This window comes from Drosophila montana, unplaced genomic scaffold (genome assembly GCF_035044405.1).
Source record: "Drosophila montana isolate Dmon_TW-CO22-7 unplaced genomic scaffold, ASM3504440v1 contig_3438_1, whole genome shotgun sequence".
Lineage (NCBI taxonomy): Eukaryota > Metazoa > Arthropoda > Insecta > Diptera > Drosophilidae > Drosophila > Drosophila montana.
Genome location: NW_026998322.1, coordinates 834278 through 850214, shown reverse-complemented (window position 1 = coordinate 850214; position 15937 = coordinate 834278). Strand labels below are relative to the sequence as shown.

The window sequence follows — 15937 nt, the reverse complement described above, 5'->3', positions numbered from 1 at the left end:
ATATAGATATATATATTTAACGAGAATGAATATCGATCAAAAAACCAAAAAAAGAAGATGTGGAAAGAACAGAGCGTCAAATATGAGGTGCACAGAAGTTCATCGTACGAGAGAGAGAGAGGAGAGATTGAGTTTTGATAATTGATAAGCAAGCACAGGTGCCGAGACATTTAGATTTAGTTTTAGATTTAGACTTGGATGGAGTTAATGGACGTGCTCGTATTGCTGTGCAGCTTTGGCCACTTACCTCATCGTAGAAGCGCGGCTTTAGCTCAGCACCGACAGCACCAATGCTTACGCCGCCGCCGGCACCGGCAATGCCCGCCACGTTGCCCAGCATGGGCTGCGCTGTGGTGACCATTTGCGAGGCGCTGATGACATCGCTTAGCGCATGACGCGGACTGGAATGATGCATCTGCTGTATGTACTCATCCGTGGCAACGCCGCGCCTGTGTGTGTGTGCGTGTGTGTGAGTGTGGTTAGCAAATGATGCAAATTTGCCAAGACATTAATTTACCTGTCAATCAGCGAGGGTGTCATGGGGCCGCACAGAATATGGCAGCAGTTGAGGCAAATGTTGCCGCGTGAATAGGGATTTTGAGTGCGCGGCCCGCCCTTGGAGGAGAATGAGCCCTTGAGCTGCAAGCGACGGAAGGAGTTTATTAGGGATAGGGTATTGGGATTGATGGAGCTAGCACTTACATCCTCATTCGTTGTCTGATCGCTGGTGGTCAGATATGTGTGAAAGCCAGCCAGTCCAATCACCGACCAAATGGAGAAGAAACAAATGAACACAACAATCACAGTGAAGGGCGCCTTCTTTATTACTACGAAGACCTCCGGTTCCGTTTTCATCACTTTACATATATATATATAAATGGATTAATCGGTTTATTATATATATATATATTATGCAGTATACTCACATAAAACTAAATGCGTCACAGAGCACGAGAATATAAATACGGCTAAAAATGCCAGTGAGACTAGAAACAAATAAAAGAACCGATAATTTCGCTTGCCAACGCAATTTCCCACCTGCAAAGAGACAAATTTTTTTTTTAATTGATAATTTCTCTTTTTAAATTCTGCATAATGCGCATTCACACAATAAGGTTAATTGCCCTTTCAGCGGCCCAGGCCGCACGCCGCACGCCCTTAATGGGCCGTGCGATATAATTAGCGCCCAAAATGAAATTACGCGCTGTGCACCGCCGAGAAATGCCTCAATTTCAAGCAACACCACTCGCTGCTTTAAGGCCCAAATGGCACCAGGCACGAGGCGACCTTCAGCGCTGACAGCAGCTCCAACATGCTCATAATGAAGCCAACGGCGCGGCGTGGGCTGGGCTGGGCTGGGTCGGGTCATCCGAACGAGCGAAACGCGTTCGCCGCAGCGCCAGCAAATGAAAAATTCAAAACCCACTCTTCAGCGATGGGTGGTGCCAACTAAAGCAGCGAGAGAATGCTGTAAGCTCTAAAGGGAGTCGTCTTGCAGGTACCCTACATTTTAGCCTTAAATTTATTTTTATAAAGTTTTATTAACATTGTTAATATATGTTTCTAATAGGACGACGCTTTCGAAGAACTTCTTGCCTCAGGCTCGGTTTATGAAGCTGGCTTTTCACGTCTTTGAACTCTAGTTTTTATTCAAGCCAAGGTATGTTATAAATTATTCAATTTTTTAATGAACTTATTTATATTTTTACTAATAATAGTTAATAATAATAATTAATTTTCTATAAATCAATTTTAATTTTCATTTACAACCGCCCGTTGTACTGAAAATATTGCAAGCTTTAGACATTTTCATATACAAGAATCGGGCTAGATTTGAACATTACCCAAAATTGGCAGCTACCAAATATGGTAGAAATGTTATGAAGGTGTTTTGTTTATGCTTTGGGGCTAAGTCCTCAAAAGCTTTTTTTTTAAATGATTCGTTCTGGTTTCGGCTTAGTTTTTTTTTTTGACAACAGATTTGGTTTTAGGCGCGGCTCATAGTAAAAAATGAAAAATAGAATTCAAATTTCGGTTACAAGCCGATTCCAGTTCAAAATACTTCTTTACCACATACTTTAATTTAAATTTGAATTTTTGTGCTGGACATAAACCGAGGGATAACTAACTGAGTTAAAAGTTATTACAAAGTTAACAGCCACTTTAAAATGACGTTTAATCATTTTCGTTTGCCTATTCATTATTAATGGAAACTGCTTGTCAAAAATGTAAGCTACTTATCTTGTTGTCAAACATTTGGCTGATAATGCCATTTAGCCAATGTAAAGATTAAATGAAAGGATGCACACAATTTGCGGACTGGCCATATTAAAAGCTATTAGATTCTAGGATTAATTAAAAAACTAACAAAGCAGCTGCAGTAAATGACTTGAAGATAGGCATCCAATTATTTATTTAAGAGGGTATAAGAACAACGACGCCAATGTGGCCTGAAAAAGCGCGTTGCACTTAATGCAACATGCCCCTTAAACACACTCGCTCACACACACACACACACATACACATACACAGAGTGCGGCTACTTAAGTATGAGTATAAAAGTGTGTATATGTGCATGTGTGTGTGTATTTGTGCTTTGTGTGCAGCGGTTTGTTTGTTCGGTCCACCACCCGCCACATCTTGTTGCATCTTTTAGGCGCACGCGGGGAATTCGCATTTTGTGCCGCCTGCACGACAGTGAAAAATAGAGAAGAAGAAAGAAAAAACACTCGCCCCCTCAAAATTGGGTAGTACTCGACGGGGCGACTGTTTGAATTTGTTTGGGTGGATAGTGGCTTTGGCATAGCTGCTGTGGTCGGCCAGCCTTTGCAGAGCATTCCAGTCAAGGCACGCGCTGTGGAAATTATTTTCTCAGCAACCTCAGCAGTTGGGGCAGGAATTGGGTTAAAGTCAGCGCCGCCGGCGGGTGGGCATAGCCGAAAAGTGAAAGTTCTTTTCGTTGGCCCACATTGGCGGCTTGGCACACACACACACACACGCAGGCAGACAGGGCTCAATTTTACTTACCCAGGGACAGTGATGATCGAAGCGGTCCACACAATTATCGCAGAGACTGCAGTGCGAGGCGCGCGGCGGTCTGAAGATCTTGCAGGTGAAGCAGTACTTCAGCTTAACAGTCTGGCCCTTGACGAGCACCTCCTTGGTGCGGGGCGGCGGCCGGTATGTGGGACTGTTCAGCGAGTTTGGCACTTCTGCGCAAGCGGAAATGGATGTGCGCGTTGCGACGGCGTCGGAAATGCAGCATCAGCAGCCACAGCGACAGCGACAAAGTCGTTGTTGACATGCAAGTGCAAAAGGGTGAGAAAAAAGCAAAAAGTTTTCGCGTTTTAAAATATTTTCCAGCAACAACAACAACAACAACATCGACTCATTAGGGTAAAGGCAGCATAGCGTTGGCTTTGATGATTTTCATGCATATTTTCTTTTTTGCCGCTCTCTGTGTCAGGACACGCTCATTACTTTTTATGTGGGGCCACACACACACACACTCGCGCACACTCGCCAACTTAATGAAGTGAAAACAAATATATACAAATGAATAAATGCACGTGTGTGTGTGTGTTTTGTTTGTCTGTTGGTTTGTGGGCGTGGCAAGTCATGAGCCATTCAACAGGCAAAACGACCTTGTCCACATTCGCTTTTTTTGCGTGGACAAGCAAGGGAATCGAGGACTAGGGGCGGAGTACTCACCAATTTGCTTTTCAATATAGGCGGCCTCATCGTTCGAGGCACGCGGTATAACGCCAGGATCCGTGAAGGTTGTGCGCAGCAGCGAGCTCATCGTGAAGAAGTATAAAACGGCGCCCACAATGGGTATGACTGGATTGATGCGTTCGGCCAGGAAAGGGCAGCTATAAACAAGATATTGCAAGAGACAGTTAATTATTTGTGCTAAAAAAAAAAAGGGTATAGACATTTAACAGGCAGAGGGATGCATCGCTTATTAAGTGTAAGCAGATATTCTTGATTGGGTCTACAGCTGAGTCGATGCAAGATTATAAGAGGAAGGGAATTAAAATATATATCATAGGCAGGGCAAGCCTTGTTTGTGATATCTTCTTTAATTGCAATATAACGAAAACATAACTCGAAGACTATACGAACTAAAGACACCAGCAAATTGAAAAAGTTAATGCAGAAAGACTGGGACACGACTGATTGATTGGCATGTTGTCATGGGAATCAATAATAAATACGGGTTAAGGAACACTTTTTCTATAACACGAATATTTGCAAGAGTGTGTTCCAGTTAAAATTGGCATTTATTAAAACTAGTTCTAGGCTTCACTTGCATGTATATTCCGACTAAAGCCTTGTCTTAAAGTGGCACAGCCAATTTTTGTGGTATGGGGCGGCTTGCTGTGCTCAAAGATGCATGCAAATAACTCGAGAGAGTTTTGGCAATGCCCCAAATGCCGCTCGCCCGCACAAATATGCAACAAGGGAATTCCATTGAGCGTCGTCCTGGCGCCAAAAATAAGTCAACTGTGGCACGAAGCATGTGTAAACCAGCGGGAATTGTTGTGGAACGCTTTGCGACAATGATGTTGCTGCCCAGCATCGCAACATAATGCTGTCCATGCGTGCCACCGATTTGTGAATAGCAGTTCACACACACACACACACACACACACACACACACGCACACGCACGCCGCAAGGGACCTGAGCATAATGAAAATAATGTGTGACAAGCCCCAGAGCTCAGCTTTGAATTGCAACTGCATTTTGGGGCCAGTCGAATGTATGAGCGTCAGCAAAACTAACCGAAAATAAAATAGTTAAATACATTTGTCATGACAATGGCGAAGCGACCCTCCCACCTCACACCTTCCATAAGCACACATAGTCACACACACACACACATACACACACATATCCGCAACGGGAAAGCATTCAGAAAATGTTTTCCCTCGCATTCAGCTGGCAAATCGCTGACAATGGCACATAAAAAGGAAGCCTGCATTGCATTGTGTATGCTACCTTTTAGCGATTTGCATTGCGAACGCGTTGAACGGAATACAATTTGGCCATAGCCCACGGGCAGATGCATATGCAGGTGCACGAGCAGGCAGCAGGAACACTGGGAACAGACACTGCCACAGCATTTGCAACAACAACAACGACAACAACAATTGCAGCAACACTTAAAAGCATAGAAGATATTGTTATGCCCATAGGTTGCCACCGTTGCCGTTGCCGTTGCCAGCTCGACTGTGCGCTAATATAAGGCAGGCATGCAATGAAAATAAAAATCCGTTCCAAAAAAAAAAACCCCACCTACGGATTGCCGAAGTTGAAATACCCTTGCATTAAGCAGCTGTGCTCTGTCTGTGATATTTGTGTACAATAACAATATTTTAAAGCGATAGAAATGTATAAGATAGTAATCCTATGCTGATATGAATTTGCTTGGACTGGTGAAAGTCATTTTAAGGTGTCCTGAAAAATCCTGTCTATTTTCTTTCGATAGTTCCTCCTAGTAAATATTTATGCATTGCCTGCAACATATATCTAAGATGGATTTATCTATCTATGAACTGAGAGACCAGCCTAGATAGTCGGGCTGGGATATATAAACACCTCCGTTGATCTAGAACTTATGTGATTTATGTCCAATATCTCCAATTTCGTGACAAAATTCAAATATCCTCTGGTAGCGTATAAATATGGTGCCGTGCTGTCGTTGGCTTTTCGGCAGCGCATAAATTTGGTCTGTAAGTTTAAGGCGGCAACAACAACAATAAAAGCAAGTACTCCAATTCTTTTCATTGTGTTTGGTACGTGTGTGTGTTTACACCTACACATACATGCAATTTCCTTGACGCTATTCAAACGAATTCGTGCGGAAAATGTTGAGCATAATTTTTTTCTAATCGCGCACTGTTGGATATCGCATCATTATGTACCATTCCCCATTTGTGAACAGAAACCACCCTCTGCCCTGCGCCGTTTGCCAATACAATTTCATGTGCATTTGTATTTGCGCTACGTGACGTATACATTATTTGCCAGGCTACCACAGTGTAAGCATTACGCATACGCCGTGTATAACTAAATATATATGTGTGTGTTGAATCAAGCTAAACGCAACTGTGGTAGCAATAATATTCTATTTGCTTAGTGACTAATATTTATTTAGCAACTAGGTGCATGTTTATATGTGCTACAGAAACGTGCTACAATCCTCAGTCGCAGGCGAGAGCAGAGCTGATTATGTAGACAACACCCGACTCGACATAAAGTTAACAAATTGTTGTCATTCCCAACAGTTCAATTGCATAATATACCATACAATCATTTTATCTCAGCCCACAAAATAATCATTAAATATGCTGTAAACTACAACCGAGACACCCAATTAAAAAAGAAGTCGAAAAAGTTTGATCTTGATTAGGTAAGTGCCACAGATTGACAAATTTTAAACTAAGCCACAATTGCAATCCCTCGACTGTGGCCAATAAATGAGCTACGGAGAGAAACCAAAGCCGAAAAAGCTGCAAAGTTTAATCCCTTTTCTAAAGTCCGAATATCCTTTGCCCGGCCAAGCATAACGCATACGCCACGTTGCACAGCAATAATTACATGCCATTGGATACGTCCTGCAAAATAGTAGCAACAGACGGGAGCGACAGTCACTGACCATTAATGTGGGCGTAATTGGAAACCAAGCAGACCAGAGCACGAGTAGACAGGGTCAGGGCTGCTGGTGCGGCATTCTAAGCCAGCCGGGCGGTGCTTAATTAGCAACGTATTCATTTTGCAAACAATGCAACCGCAGTCGGTTGCAAATGAGAAGCGGACGGACACAGAATGTGTTAGAAAGAGAGAGACGAACGACTGACGGCAACTAAAACTCGGAATCCGTTGTGGAGAGTAGGGAATGCGCATCTAATACTCACTCGAAGGCAAAGAAGAGGGCACTGGTGCCAGTAATCAGGATGCACGTCAAGTAGAAGACACCCGTGTGCGGTGCGGACATTAGCAATCCATCGCAGTAGAATTTATTGCGTCCGGCGAACAGTTCCCATTTGCGTGTGACGCGCTGGTTTGGTGCCATGTTACTGCAACAACAACAGCAAAGCAGATTCATCGGATCGCTGCTGCTGCTGGTTACGGGCTAGATTGGGACTGGGGGATGAAATGTGGGCTAGTTGTAGATGGCTTATGCGTTTTCTGCCCCGCAGTGACAACTGCTGCCTGACTATGACGAGGAGCTGCTGCTGTCGCTGCTTCTTCTTGTGCAGCTGCTGATGCTGCTGCTGCTGATGTGGGCCAACGTTGTCCGGGGTTTTTGTGGGGGGTGATGAAGCCAATTTCGTTGCGGGACTGCCACGTTGCGTTGATGGCCTAACGCTGACACTCCGCTTGGCTGCCGCTTGCAGTTGACGAAACGAAAATGCGCCCGGTGTGCCTCCACGCCTGCTCGAGCTCGTCTTGTCACAGCGGCGTGCTCATGTGTAGCTGTTGATGGGCGGCAATGGCGCGATGCCTTCTTCCAATGCCTGAGGCATGCAAAACTGACTGCACTGCACTGGCCACGCCCACAACAACTAGTGCCCCTTGTTTGCGGCTATTTCATGCGATAAAATTCAACAGCTCAGCTCAGCTGCAGACGCGAGCTCAACTTGGCTCGTTGATATTTGGTAGTTGGCTTTTGCTTGGCTGCTTCTTCTTTCTTTTCTGTTTATTTTTTTTGGCTAATTTTTCAGTTGCGTGTCAGTTCTTGTGGCGCAGTGTAAAAGGTAAATGTAATCAAAATGAATGTCTGCTCGCGCTGTTTATATGCGGCCGTCCGGTAAACGTTTCTTCAGTTCCAAAAGCAATTTCGTCCACTTTGTTCTGTTGTGCACAGTCCGCGGCATCAGCCACATTGCGTTTCAATGTCTCCCCCGCTCTCTCTTTCGCTCTCTCTCTCTCTCTTTTTAGTCTCTGTCTGTTGGCAGCTTCGGCTCCACGCGCCTCCTCCGCGCGGCAACTTTAATTAAAGCAGCGCGGCTGTCATTTCTCAGCCTTCTGCCTGTCGTCGTCCTGGCGGCGCCCTGCAACAATTATTCGCTTGGCTTTGTTAACATTGCCCGCAATGGCTCCGATTTGTTCGTCTGTCGCTGTCCGTTTATGATTCAATTATTCGCAGCGCGTTGCCAGGCGCCTCAAGAGCAGCTCAAATTGCCGCAGCTGCTGCAATCCTGCAAAGGAAAAAAAAAAACTGAATTAGAAACTGAGAGCGGGTGAAAGCAAATATAATCATTAAGTTATTTTGATTAAGAACTTTGGCCAAAGTGCCAAAAGGAATTCAAGCAAAGGAGAAAGTAGAAAGATGAATGGACGAATCGCTGGCAAATGATTTTTTAATGTTACCCGGAATTCTTTCGCTCGTTCCATTCTACTTCATTTGTCTGAGGAGCATTCTGAATAAATGAATGCACGAATGAATGAATGTACTTGAGTGAGTTATTCAAATTACTCATTGGCTCATCATAACAGTCGTTTGTTGAATGAGAGAAGTTGTTTGCGGTTTGAATAAGCAAGTAGATTGCATGGCAGACAAAGCACCAGCATAATCTCTTATTTTGATATACATATTTTGGATAAGCTGGTGCACAGTGCATAAACAGTCCATAAATTAAGCGAATTAAGTTGACAACGCAAAGAGACACACACACACACACATATACATTTATATATATATACCCATTCCTTTTGCGACTATAATGCGCTTATTCGCTGCACACATCCTTACATTTTCCACTGCCAGATAATTTGCACTAATAAAGTTAACCATACGCACCGTTGTACAACTGCGATTTTCGCCTCGCCTCGTTCTCTCTCTCTCTCCCTCTTTCCATGGTAAATGTTATCTTAAGGCAAACAGGCATAGAGAATGCCATAAACTAGCACACATGGCAAACAACACAACAAATGGAATGAGAGAGCAGAGGGAGGGCGGGAAGTAAGCTGGAACAGCGACATTTCCATTGCTGTTCTACGTTAATTAGGCGCACGTCGTCCATTAAAAGAGCCACAGGAGCTGTTGCCGAGGCAGGGTGAGCAACAAGATTCGCGCAGCGCCAAGTTTATGCAAATTGAGCTGCAATTAAAGCCACGGCAACAGCTACAACTGCCAGTGCGAATAGTTAAACAGCAACAGCGAAAGCTAGATAAAACAATTGCTAACATTAAATAAACATTCGCTTGAAGAGCTAACGAATGGCGCCAATTAGTGGCAGCCACAGTAGTGAGATTTTCCACAAACTCTCAATAAACTCATAAATTGCACAAAATGACGCAAAGCGCCAGTTACAACAACAATAACAACAACAATATACAAACTTGTGGCTAAACAATAACAATAAAACGGCAGCAATAACAACAACAACAACGAGAAGCGCACTGCAAGGTTGAAGAGCACTTGGCAAACGCGACGCCGTTCAACGCAAATATGTAAATAAATGGCCACTTACGGCAATTCAATAGGGGGCAGCGGGCAGAGCGGAAGTCGAGCAGCCATTGACTATGTCTATATATATGTGTGAGCGAGCGTGTGTGTGTGTGTGTGTGTTGTATGTGGGCCTCACATATGCAAACAATATGCCAATTTTATGTTTATTAATGTAATAAAACAAAAGACAACAGCGGGTCGCGCACATGTTTGCATTATTAAATAACAACAAACAGAACGTGTGAGTGAGATAGGCAAACATTAGTTAAACTCTCTCTCTCTCTCTCTCTCTCTCTCTCTCTCTCTCTCTCTCTCTCTCTCTCTCTCTCTCTCGCTTTCGCACAGTGGTAAAACACTTAGCATTGTAATTGCAACTGTGGTTGCGTATGCGTGTCGTATATTTTGTAATACATCAAACTCTTGAATACCGCACAGTGTGCACTTGATGCTACCCACAGAACGCACAATCACACACACGCACGCACACACAAGCCCCGCTCAGCCGCATAACGGTTAACGTTACTCATACGCATGCATGGCGAGCACACTCGACATTCTGTTGGCATTCACTCGCACATGGCAAGTGCACTCGCCGCCTGCCACGCGTCCAACTCTGGGCGAGACTTAGCCTCTGCTCGACTCTGGGCTTATTCATTTACGCAACACGCCTCAAAACCATTTGCACCGCCCTCCACTTATTACACCAACAAACAAACAAAACACGTACAAGCACACACACAGATATATTAATGCCCTGGCTGGCCTGCAAATGAATAGTTGTGTAGCATGTCTCTGTGTGTGTGTGTGCGTGTAAGTGGGCGGCAGCTCAAGTTGCTGTCGCTGCGGCAAGTGTTGCAAGAAGCGCTTGCAACTCCCAACAGTACTAAACAGTTGGCAATCAAGACAACATCTGTTACCAGGCTCCGATACGAGTAATCGAGTACGGGTACTCACACTATTCATACTTCTTGTGGAACGAACGCTTTGAATATGCAATTTACCGGCTACGCATTTAATGTCTATTAACTTGGGGCTTGCATAACATGCTGGTCGGACTGCTGGCACATATATATGTATAAAACATTTTGCTCTTAATAACATGTTTGGAAATTCATCCCAAGGCCATCCGATGTTTTTTAAAGCTTTACATTGTATAATAAAGGATATCTTCTGCTTAACCAAATTTAATAAATTCGCCCAGAGCAAAATTCTGCGGAAAATTGTGGTTTGCTTGTATGTAACCAGATATTTATGAAGGTACGTATATTATGATAATATTTTTCTTTGCTTTTATTTCTTTTGCCTGCTTTTACCAACCCACCTTCTGTTTTCTTTGTTCTTTCAGCGATGTCTGTTTCCCTTTTTCTAAGAAATGGCAAAAAATTAACGTGCACGTGGTTCTGTTTTTTTTTTGGGTAAGTACATATATAAATTTATTACTATTATTCTACATATATTATTATTTGTATGTTCACAAATGTGGATTGTTCCAGTTGTGAACTTAACAATTTAAAAATCGCCTTTCTATGCGATTTTCAAGAATGCAAGTAAGGTTTGCTTATGTGCTATTGGGACAAATATGTTTAATAAAAAATAAGCATTATTTCAAATTACTGAACTACGTTACCCATTTAAGAAATTTGGGAAACTGAATGCATTGACACTTTAAGCACATTTTCCTTAGGGTAGTCCGCATATTTACGATATAATGAAAGATTTTGCTATCGCTCTTATAATTAAAATCAAATCGTATAGTTCATAATATAATCTAAATTATATCAAATAATTTAGCTTTTATTTACTTTTACATGCATACCAATTCTGCTGCTTGTCCGAACTTATACGTAAGCATATTGCAGCATGGCAGCAAACATACACACAGGGAAAACCCAAATCAGAGAACATATTTATAACAATTCCGTTGAAACAGCACAAACATTTCCTCGCTTCCGACATGGCGTTCAATTCCGTTAATGCAACAATCCGTCGCACACACAAACACACACACTCATAACACCCCCATACTGATACACTTCCTTAGATTGCTTTTGTTGTTTGGCGCTGTTTTTGCTGGCGTTGTAATCGTTGCTGACGCCGCCGACGATTTGCTCGGCATTGCCATGGTCAACGTTTGGACCACGTTTTATAGTACATTTTATTTCACTGCCTTTCACATGGAAACAAACAAACGAAAACAATACCAGCAAAAGTTAGCCAAAGATAAGTAGCCGACTAGAAGTTTTTCTGTAACAACTTGCAAACTCTACCAAGTTTTTTGTATATGTGATGAATTAAGCCCAACAAGATCTGACAAGATGTAGTGCCTAAATGTGAGTTCCTTAAAGCTGACCATTTATTACAAGTATGTCTGGGCATGCCTCAGCTAATTGGTATGAACAGGGTATAAGAAAGCGAAAAACTATCGTTTCTATCTCTCGTAAAATAGAAAATGTTATGTGTGTGTGAGCTAGTATCTGTTGTTAATCTTTGGGCATTGTTTTGCTTTAATTTCGAAATTCCTCGTCCATTTGGCAGATGGCAAACTTTTGTTTATCCATTTGCCATCGGTTTCAGTTACAGTTTGTGTGCTCGAAACTATTCAACGATTTTCTGCTGATGAACTGTTGGGCATTCGCTTCGCTTTATTTCTATTTGCGGATGTCATTCCGACCCGCCCCGCCCCGTAATGCCCATTGAGGCGCATTAAATTAATTGCCGTTTGGGTTTCGCCTTTCGCGGACTTTGCATAATTGTTGTCCGATTTGTAATCTCAGTTTGCCGTTCATTAAACATTGCCATCGGTGTTTTAGCCCCACCCAGGAAATCCTCGAGAGCGAGCCAAGTTTTACATATTTTTAAGTGCTCAGCTAAAGTTAAAAGATGGTCAATAGGACAAAAAAATATTCCTATTTTTGGGAAACTTGTGATTTTATCAAATCTGTAGAGCTGAGTAAGAAATAGTCCAGACCGTGGGGCAGAACCCTGAAAAGATATTCAATATAAATGAGTTCATGGACACAAATCAAGACGTAGTCCGCAGGGAACTAATGGTCCCTCTATTATTAATTCATAGGCGGCGTGCACAGAGAGGACTAAAAGCTGAGCTTATGCCGAACGAGAATAAAAGCCTCTGTAAAAGCAGAGAGCAAAAAATTGTGTTCAGCTTTTAAGCTTCGCTTCACATTTTTTTGTGTTCGCTGAAATATTGTGGTAAAAGAAGCTTCTTTATGGCCGGTTCGCAATGCTTTTAATTAAAACACAGAATATTCTTGAACAAAGCACAAATTCAACGCAAAATGTGACTGAAAAAAAGGAAATATATCATAAGATAAGAAAGATAAGATACACAAAAGACTATTAACCTGCGTCGGCAAAGTGTAGATAGATAAGAGAGAAAGTCAGCCCCAGAGAGCTTAAGTGTTATTTGAGCTGTGCATTAGATGCCATCAAATTCCAGAGTGTTTTTATTATGCTGCGTGTTAGGCCACATTTACTTTAATCTGCTGTTAACGCCCTTAAAAATACTTTCGATTTGCTTGTAATACAATAAAGCAGAGGTCCACACACAAATATATATATACGTATATATATATATATATATATATATATACTTATATTGCTATAGCTCAATATCTATAATGTGCAAATGTATATTCAGCTGCTGGCTGTTTGCTTATCTCGCACGCGCTTATTGCTTCCACAGCCACGCCCACACGCTCAGGCGCACATCCTTCGATTCGGCGGCGTTGAGGCGTTCTGGAGAGATTTTTACAAACGACTTGTTTGGCTGCTGCTATGATTTGGATTATTGCTTATAACAAGCTTTTATTTATCATCGATTTGGCATCGTTCTGATGCGAATCGTATTGCCCGAATACACGACCATTGGGTATTTTATTTACGCTTGAATGCCACACTTGCAATTTCACACTGGCAGAGCTTTAACTCTTAGGCGCATTTGCAATTTTGAATTATGATTCAATTAAATTTCAATCAAAAATCAATGAATTGCCAATATGACACACACACATACCTATGCAAATATGTAGTTGTGTGTGCCTGCCGCATGTGGCACAGTTTGTGCCGTAATCAAAAACTTTATTTTACATGCTGCAGCGGCCCCAAAAAGTATGCAATGGCAAAATTGCAAAAATCAAAATTGCAAAGCTATGTTATAGCAAATCAGTATGTATGTGTTTGTGTGTCGGAGTGTGTTTGTGTGTGTGTATGAGAGTGTGACACAAATTGAGCACGACACGAAAAACTGCCAAACATTTCAATAAAGTTGCGCAGCAGCGACGCCAGCTGCAGCAGCGGCAGCGACAGCGACAGAGCAGCGCCCTAAGATTGCCAAACGCAGATTGTTTAGAAATTTAGTTCTATAAGCGAGCAGCAGGAGCAGGAGCTGCGCATCTGCCTCTGATGCACAGAGACTGACACAAACATGTGTTAGGGACACTGTCGATGTTGGCGGGGGGAGGGGGCACATCTGGGCCTGACTATGCGCCACCAGCTGCGACGGCATTATGACCAAAACGCCATTTGTCAACTGCTTTCATACAGATTTTATGCGCTTGTTTGTCTGTTAGCTTGTTTGCTCGCCAGCTAGCTAGTTGCTGGTCGTTCCCTCCTGGTTGCTAGTGTTGGCCCATGGTGTACTCGTGTTCCAGCCATCCAGCCATCCAGCCAGCCAGCCATCCAGCCAGTCAGCAGCTGCAGCACAATGGATCCGAGATATCTTTTGTTCAGGCAACATGTTGTTGACAGGCTTTGTTTGAGTTTTGTGCAACTGCATGGGCCAGCAATTTGAGTTACTAACAAGAGGCAGACAACAAACGGGCCAAGTTAATCAGCAGCCCCAAAAATTTGCTCGTTAGTGCCGCATAATTCGCCTGATTTAACAAAACTTCAAAGCCGAAGTGGCAAACATTCGCCACGATGATTGATGACACATGCTTCACGAATTTTGATTTTTGCCTAAACGCGTCGCATGCAGCGAGCTGGAAGTGAAAGCCACTCACGTTTAGCCAATTTTGGCACGCGCCACGCACCACAAACAATAACAGCACATAACAAAAATTGCTCAAATGCGAGCTTCAAACGAGGCACACCAACCCACACACACACACACTCACACACAGACACAGGGCTAAAAGGGCAACCCTTTGTGGCAGCTACTCGCTTTTTATGGGGTCGCTGTTGTTGTTGCTGGGACCGCTTTTTGTCGACGCTGTTGCTCAAAATTTCGCGCAATAAAATTGTAAAACAAACTGGCAACACTCAAAAATCTATTGTTTCCGCCAGGGATAGCACCAGAAAAGGGCAAGCCGAAAGGACGTGCACAACTTTTGATGTGTGAGCCGCCTCAAAGCACATCAAAATGAGCGACATGAATGAGAAATATCGCCCTACCCTAAATTTGTGCGCCTAAAAAGCGTAAATGGGCATATTAGGCGGAGCATTTCTTGGGTTTAAGCAGTAAACATGACTGCACAACTGAGAGATTGATGATTATCAAAAAGCCCCAATCGTAAGAGTCTGAAATTTGTACTCTTGTTACCTAAGTGACGGGCTTTAGAAAAATTTCTCCCGCTGCTGTGGAAAATTAGTGATTAGTAGTATATAAATAACTTATATTAATAACTTTCTCTTAAGATAAATACAATGGGGGGTTGGAGGTTGGAACTGTCTCGAGTATTGAACACACATAATATTCAATTTCGAGCAGTTCAAGCAGCTCACATACTTCCGGTCACTTAAAAATGACCAAGTATCCTCTGGGTAGCTCCAGCACAAATGTGCTTGGAGTGAGCTAAATGTGAGAAGGCGAATTAATCAAGATAATAATTGACGAGATGTTATATTAGCTTGTATATAAGAGTTGAGTTTAGTGTAATACGAATACTAATATATAATTTAGGATAAAAAATGCCATTAAACATTTTTCTTGTAGTACTTCACGTAAATTAAATGATTTAAATTTAAATTTTATGAGCTCTTCAAATGAATTACCAATTATATTTACATTTTTACCGCAGACAGCTCAAACTTTTGCTGGCTTTTTAGTTACATTTTCTGGCTGTGCTTATTAAATTTACGAATTTGATAAGAAAATATTTAATTTCCCATTAATTTCTGGCGGATTTCCTTCAAAGTTCCTGTTCAAAAAGCGTCACAATGTTATCAAAACATTAGAGGGTATGCAATAGTCGCGACTCCTTTTGATTTACTCTGTTTCTAGACTGTTTCGCGATGGCTGCAGTTGCCGACAAGGACTCGATAGGTGGAGTCTGGTCTGGAACAACCACTTCGTTAAGCTCATGAAAATCATTTAACTGAGCATCATGTACGTGAAAAGCGAGTGACGAGCGGGACGTGCGGGCAGGTGGAAGGCTGCCTGCTGGCGACGTTGACGCGAAAGCATAAAGGTGCGCAGCAAAAAGGTGAGCGGCTTCAGTCGTTGCTGCCACCTTCA

The 15937-nt window shown here is 42.7% G+C and overlaps 1 protein-coding gene across 3 annotated transcripts in view; it reads right to left on the bottom strand.

The window, feature by feature from the left end:
• Positions 1–15937, bottom strand: part of app (Palmitoyltransferase app) — a 52564-nt gene that overhangs the window by 6984 nt on the left and 29643 nt on the right. For all 3 annotated transcript variants that reach the window (XM_064691251.1, XM_064691252.1, XM_064691253.1), the window contains exons 4-10: positions 6923–8209; positions 3712–3872; positions 3028–3212; positions 927–1038; positions 703–857; positions 518–639; positions 248–449 (exon numbers count right to left, since the gene is read on the bottom strand). In XM_064691251.1, the coding sequence (XP_064547321.1) occupies positions 248–449; positions 518–639; positions 703–857; positions 927–1038; positions 3028–3212; positions 3712–3872; positions 6923–7113 (1128 nt within the window). In that variant the 5' untranslated portion in view covers positions 7114–8209. The remainder of the gene's footprint in view (positions 1–247; positions 450–517; positions 640–702; positions 858–926; positions 1039–3027; positions 3213–3711; positions 3873–6922; positions 8210–15937) is intronic.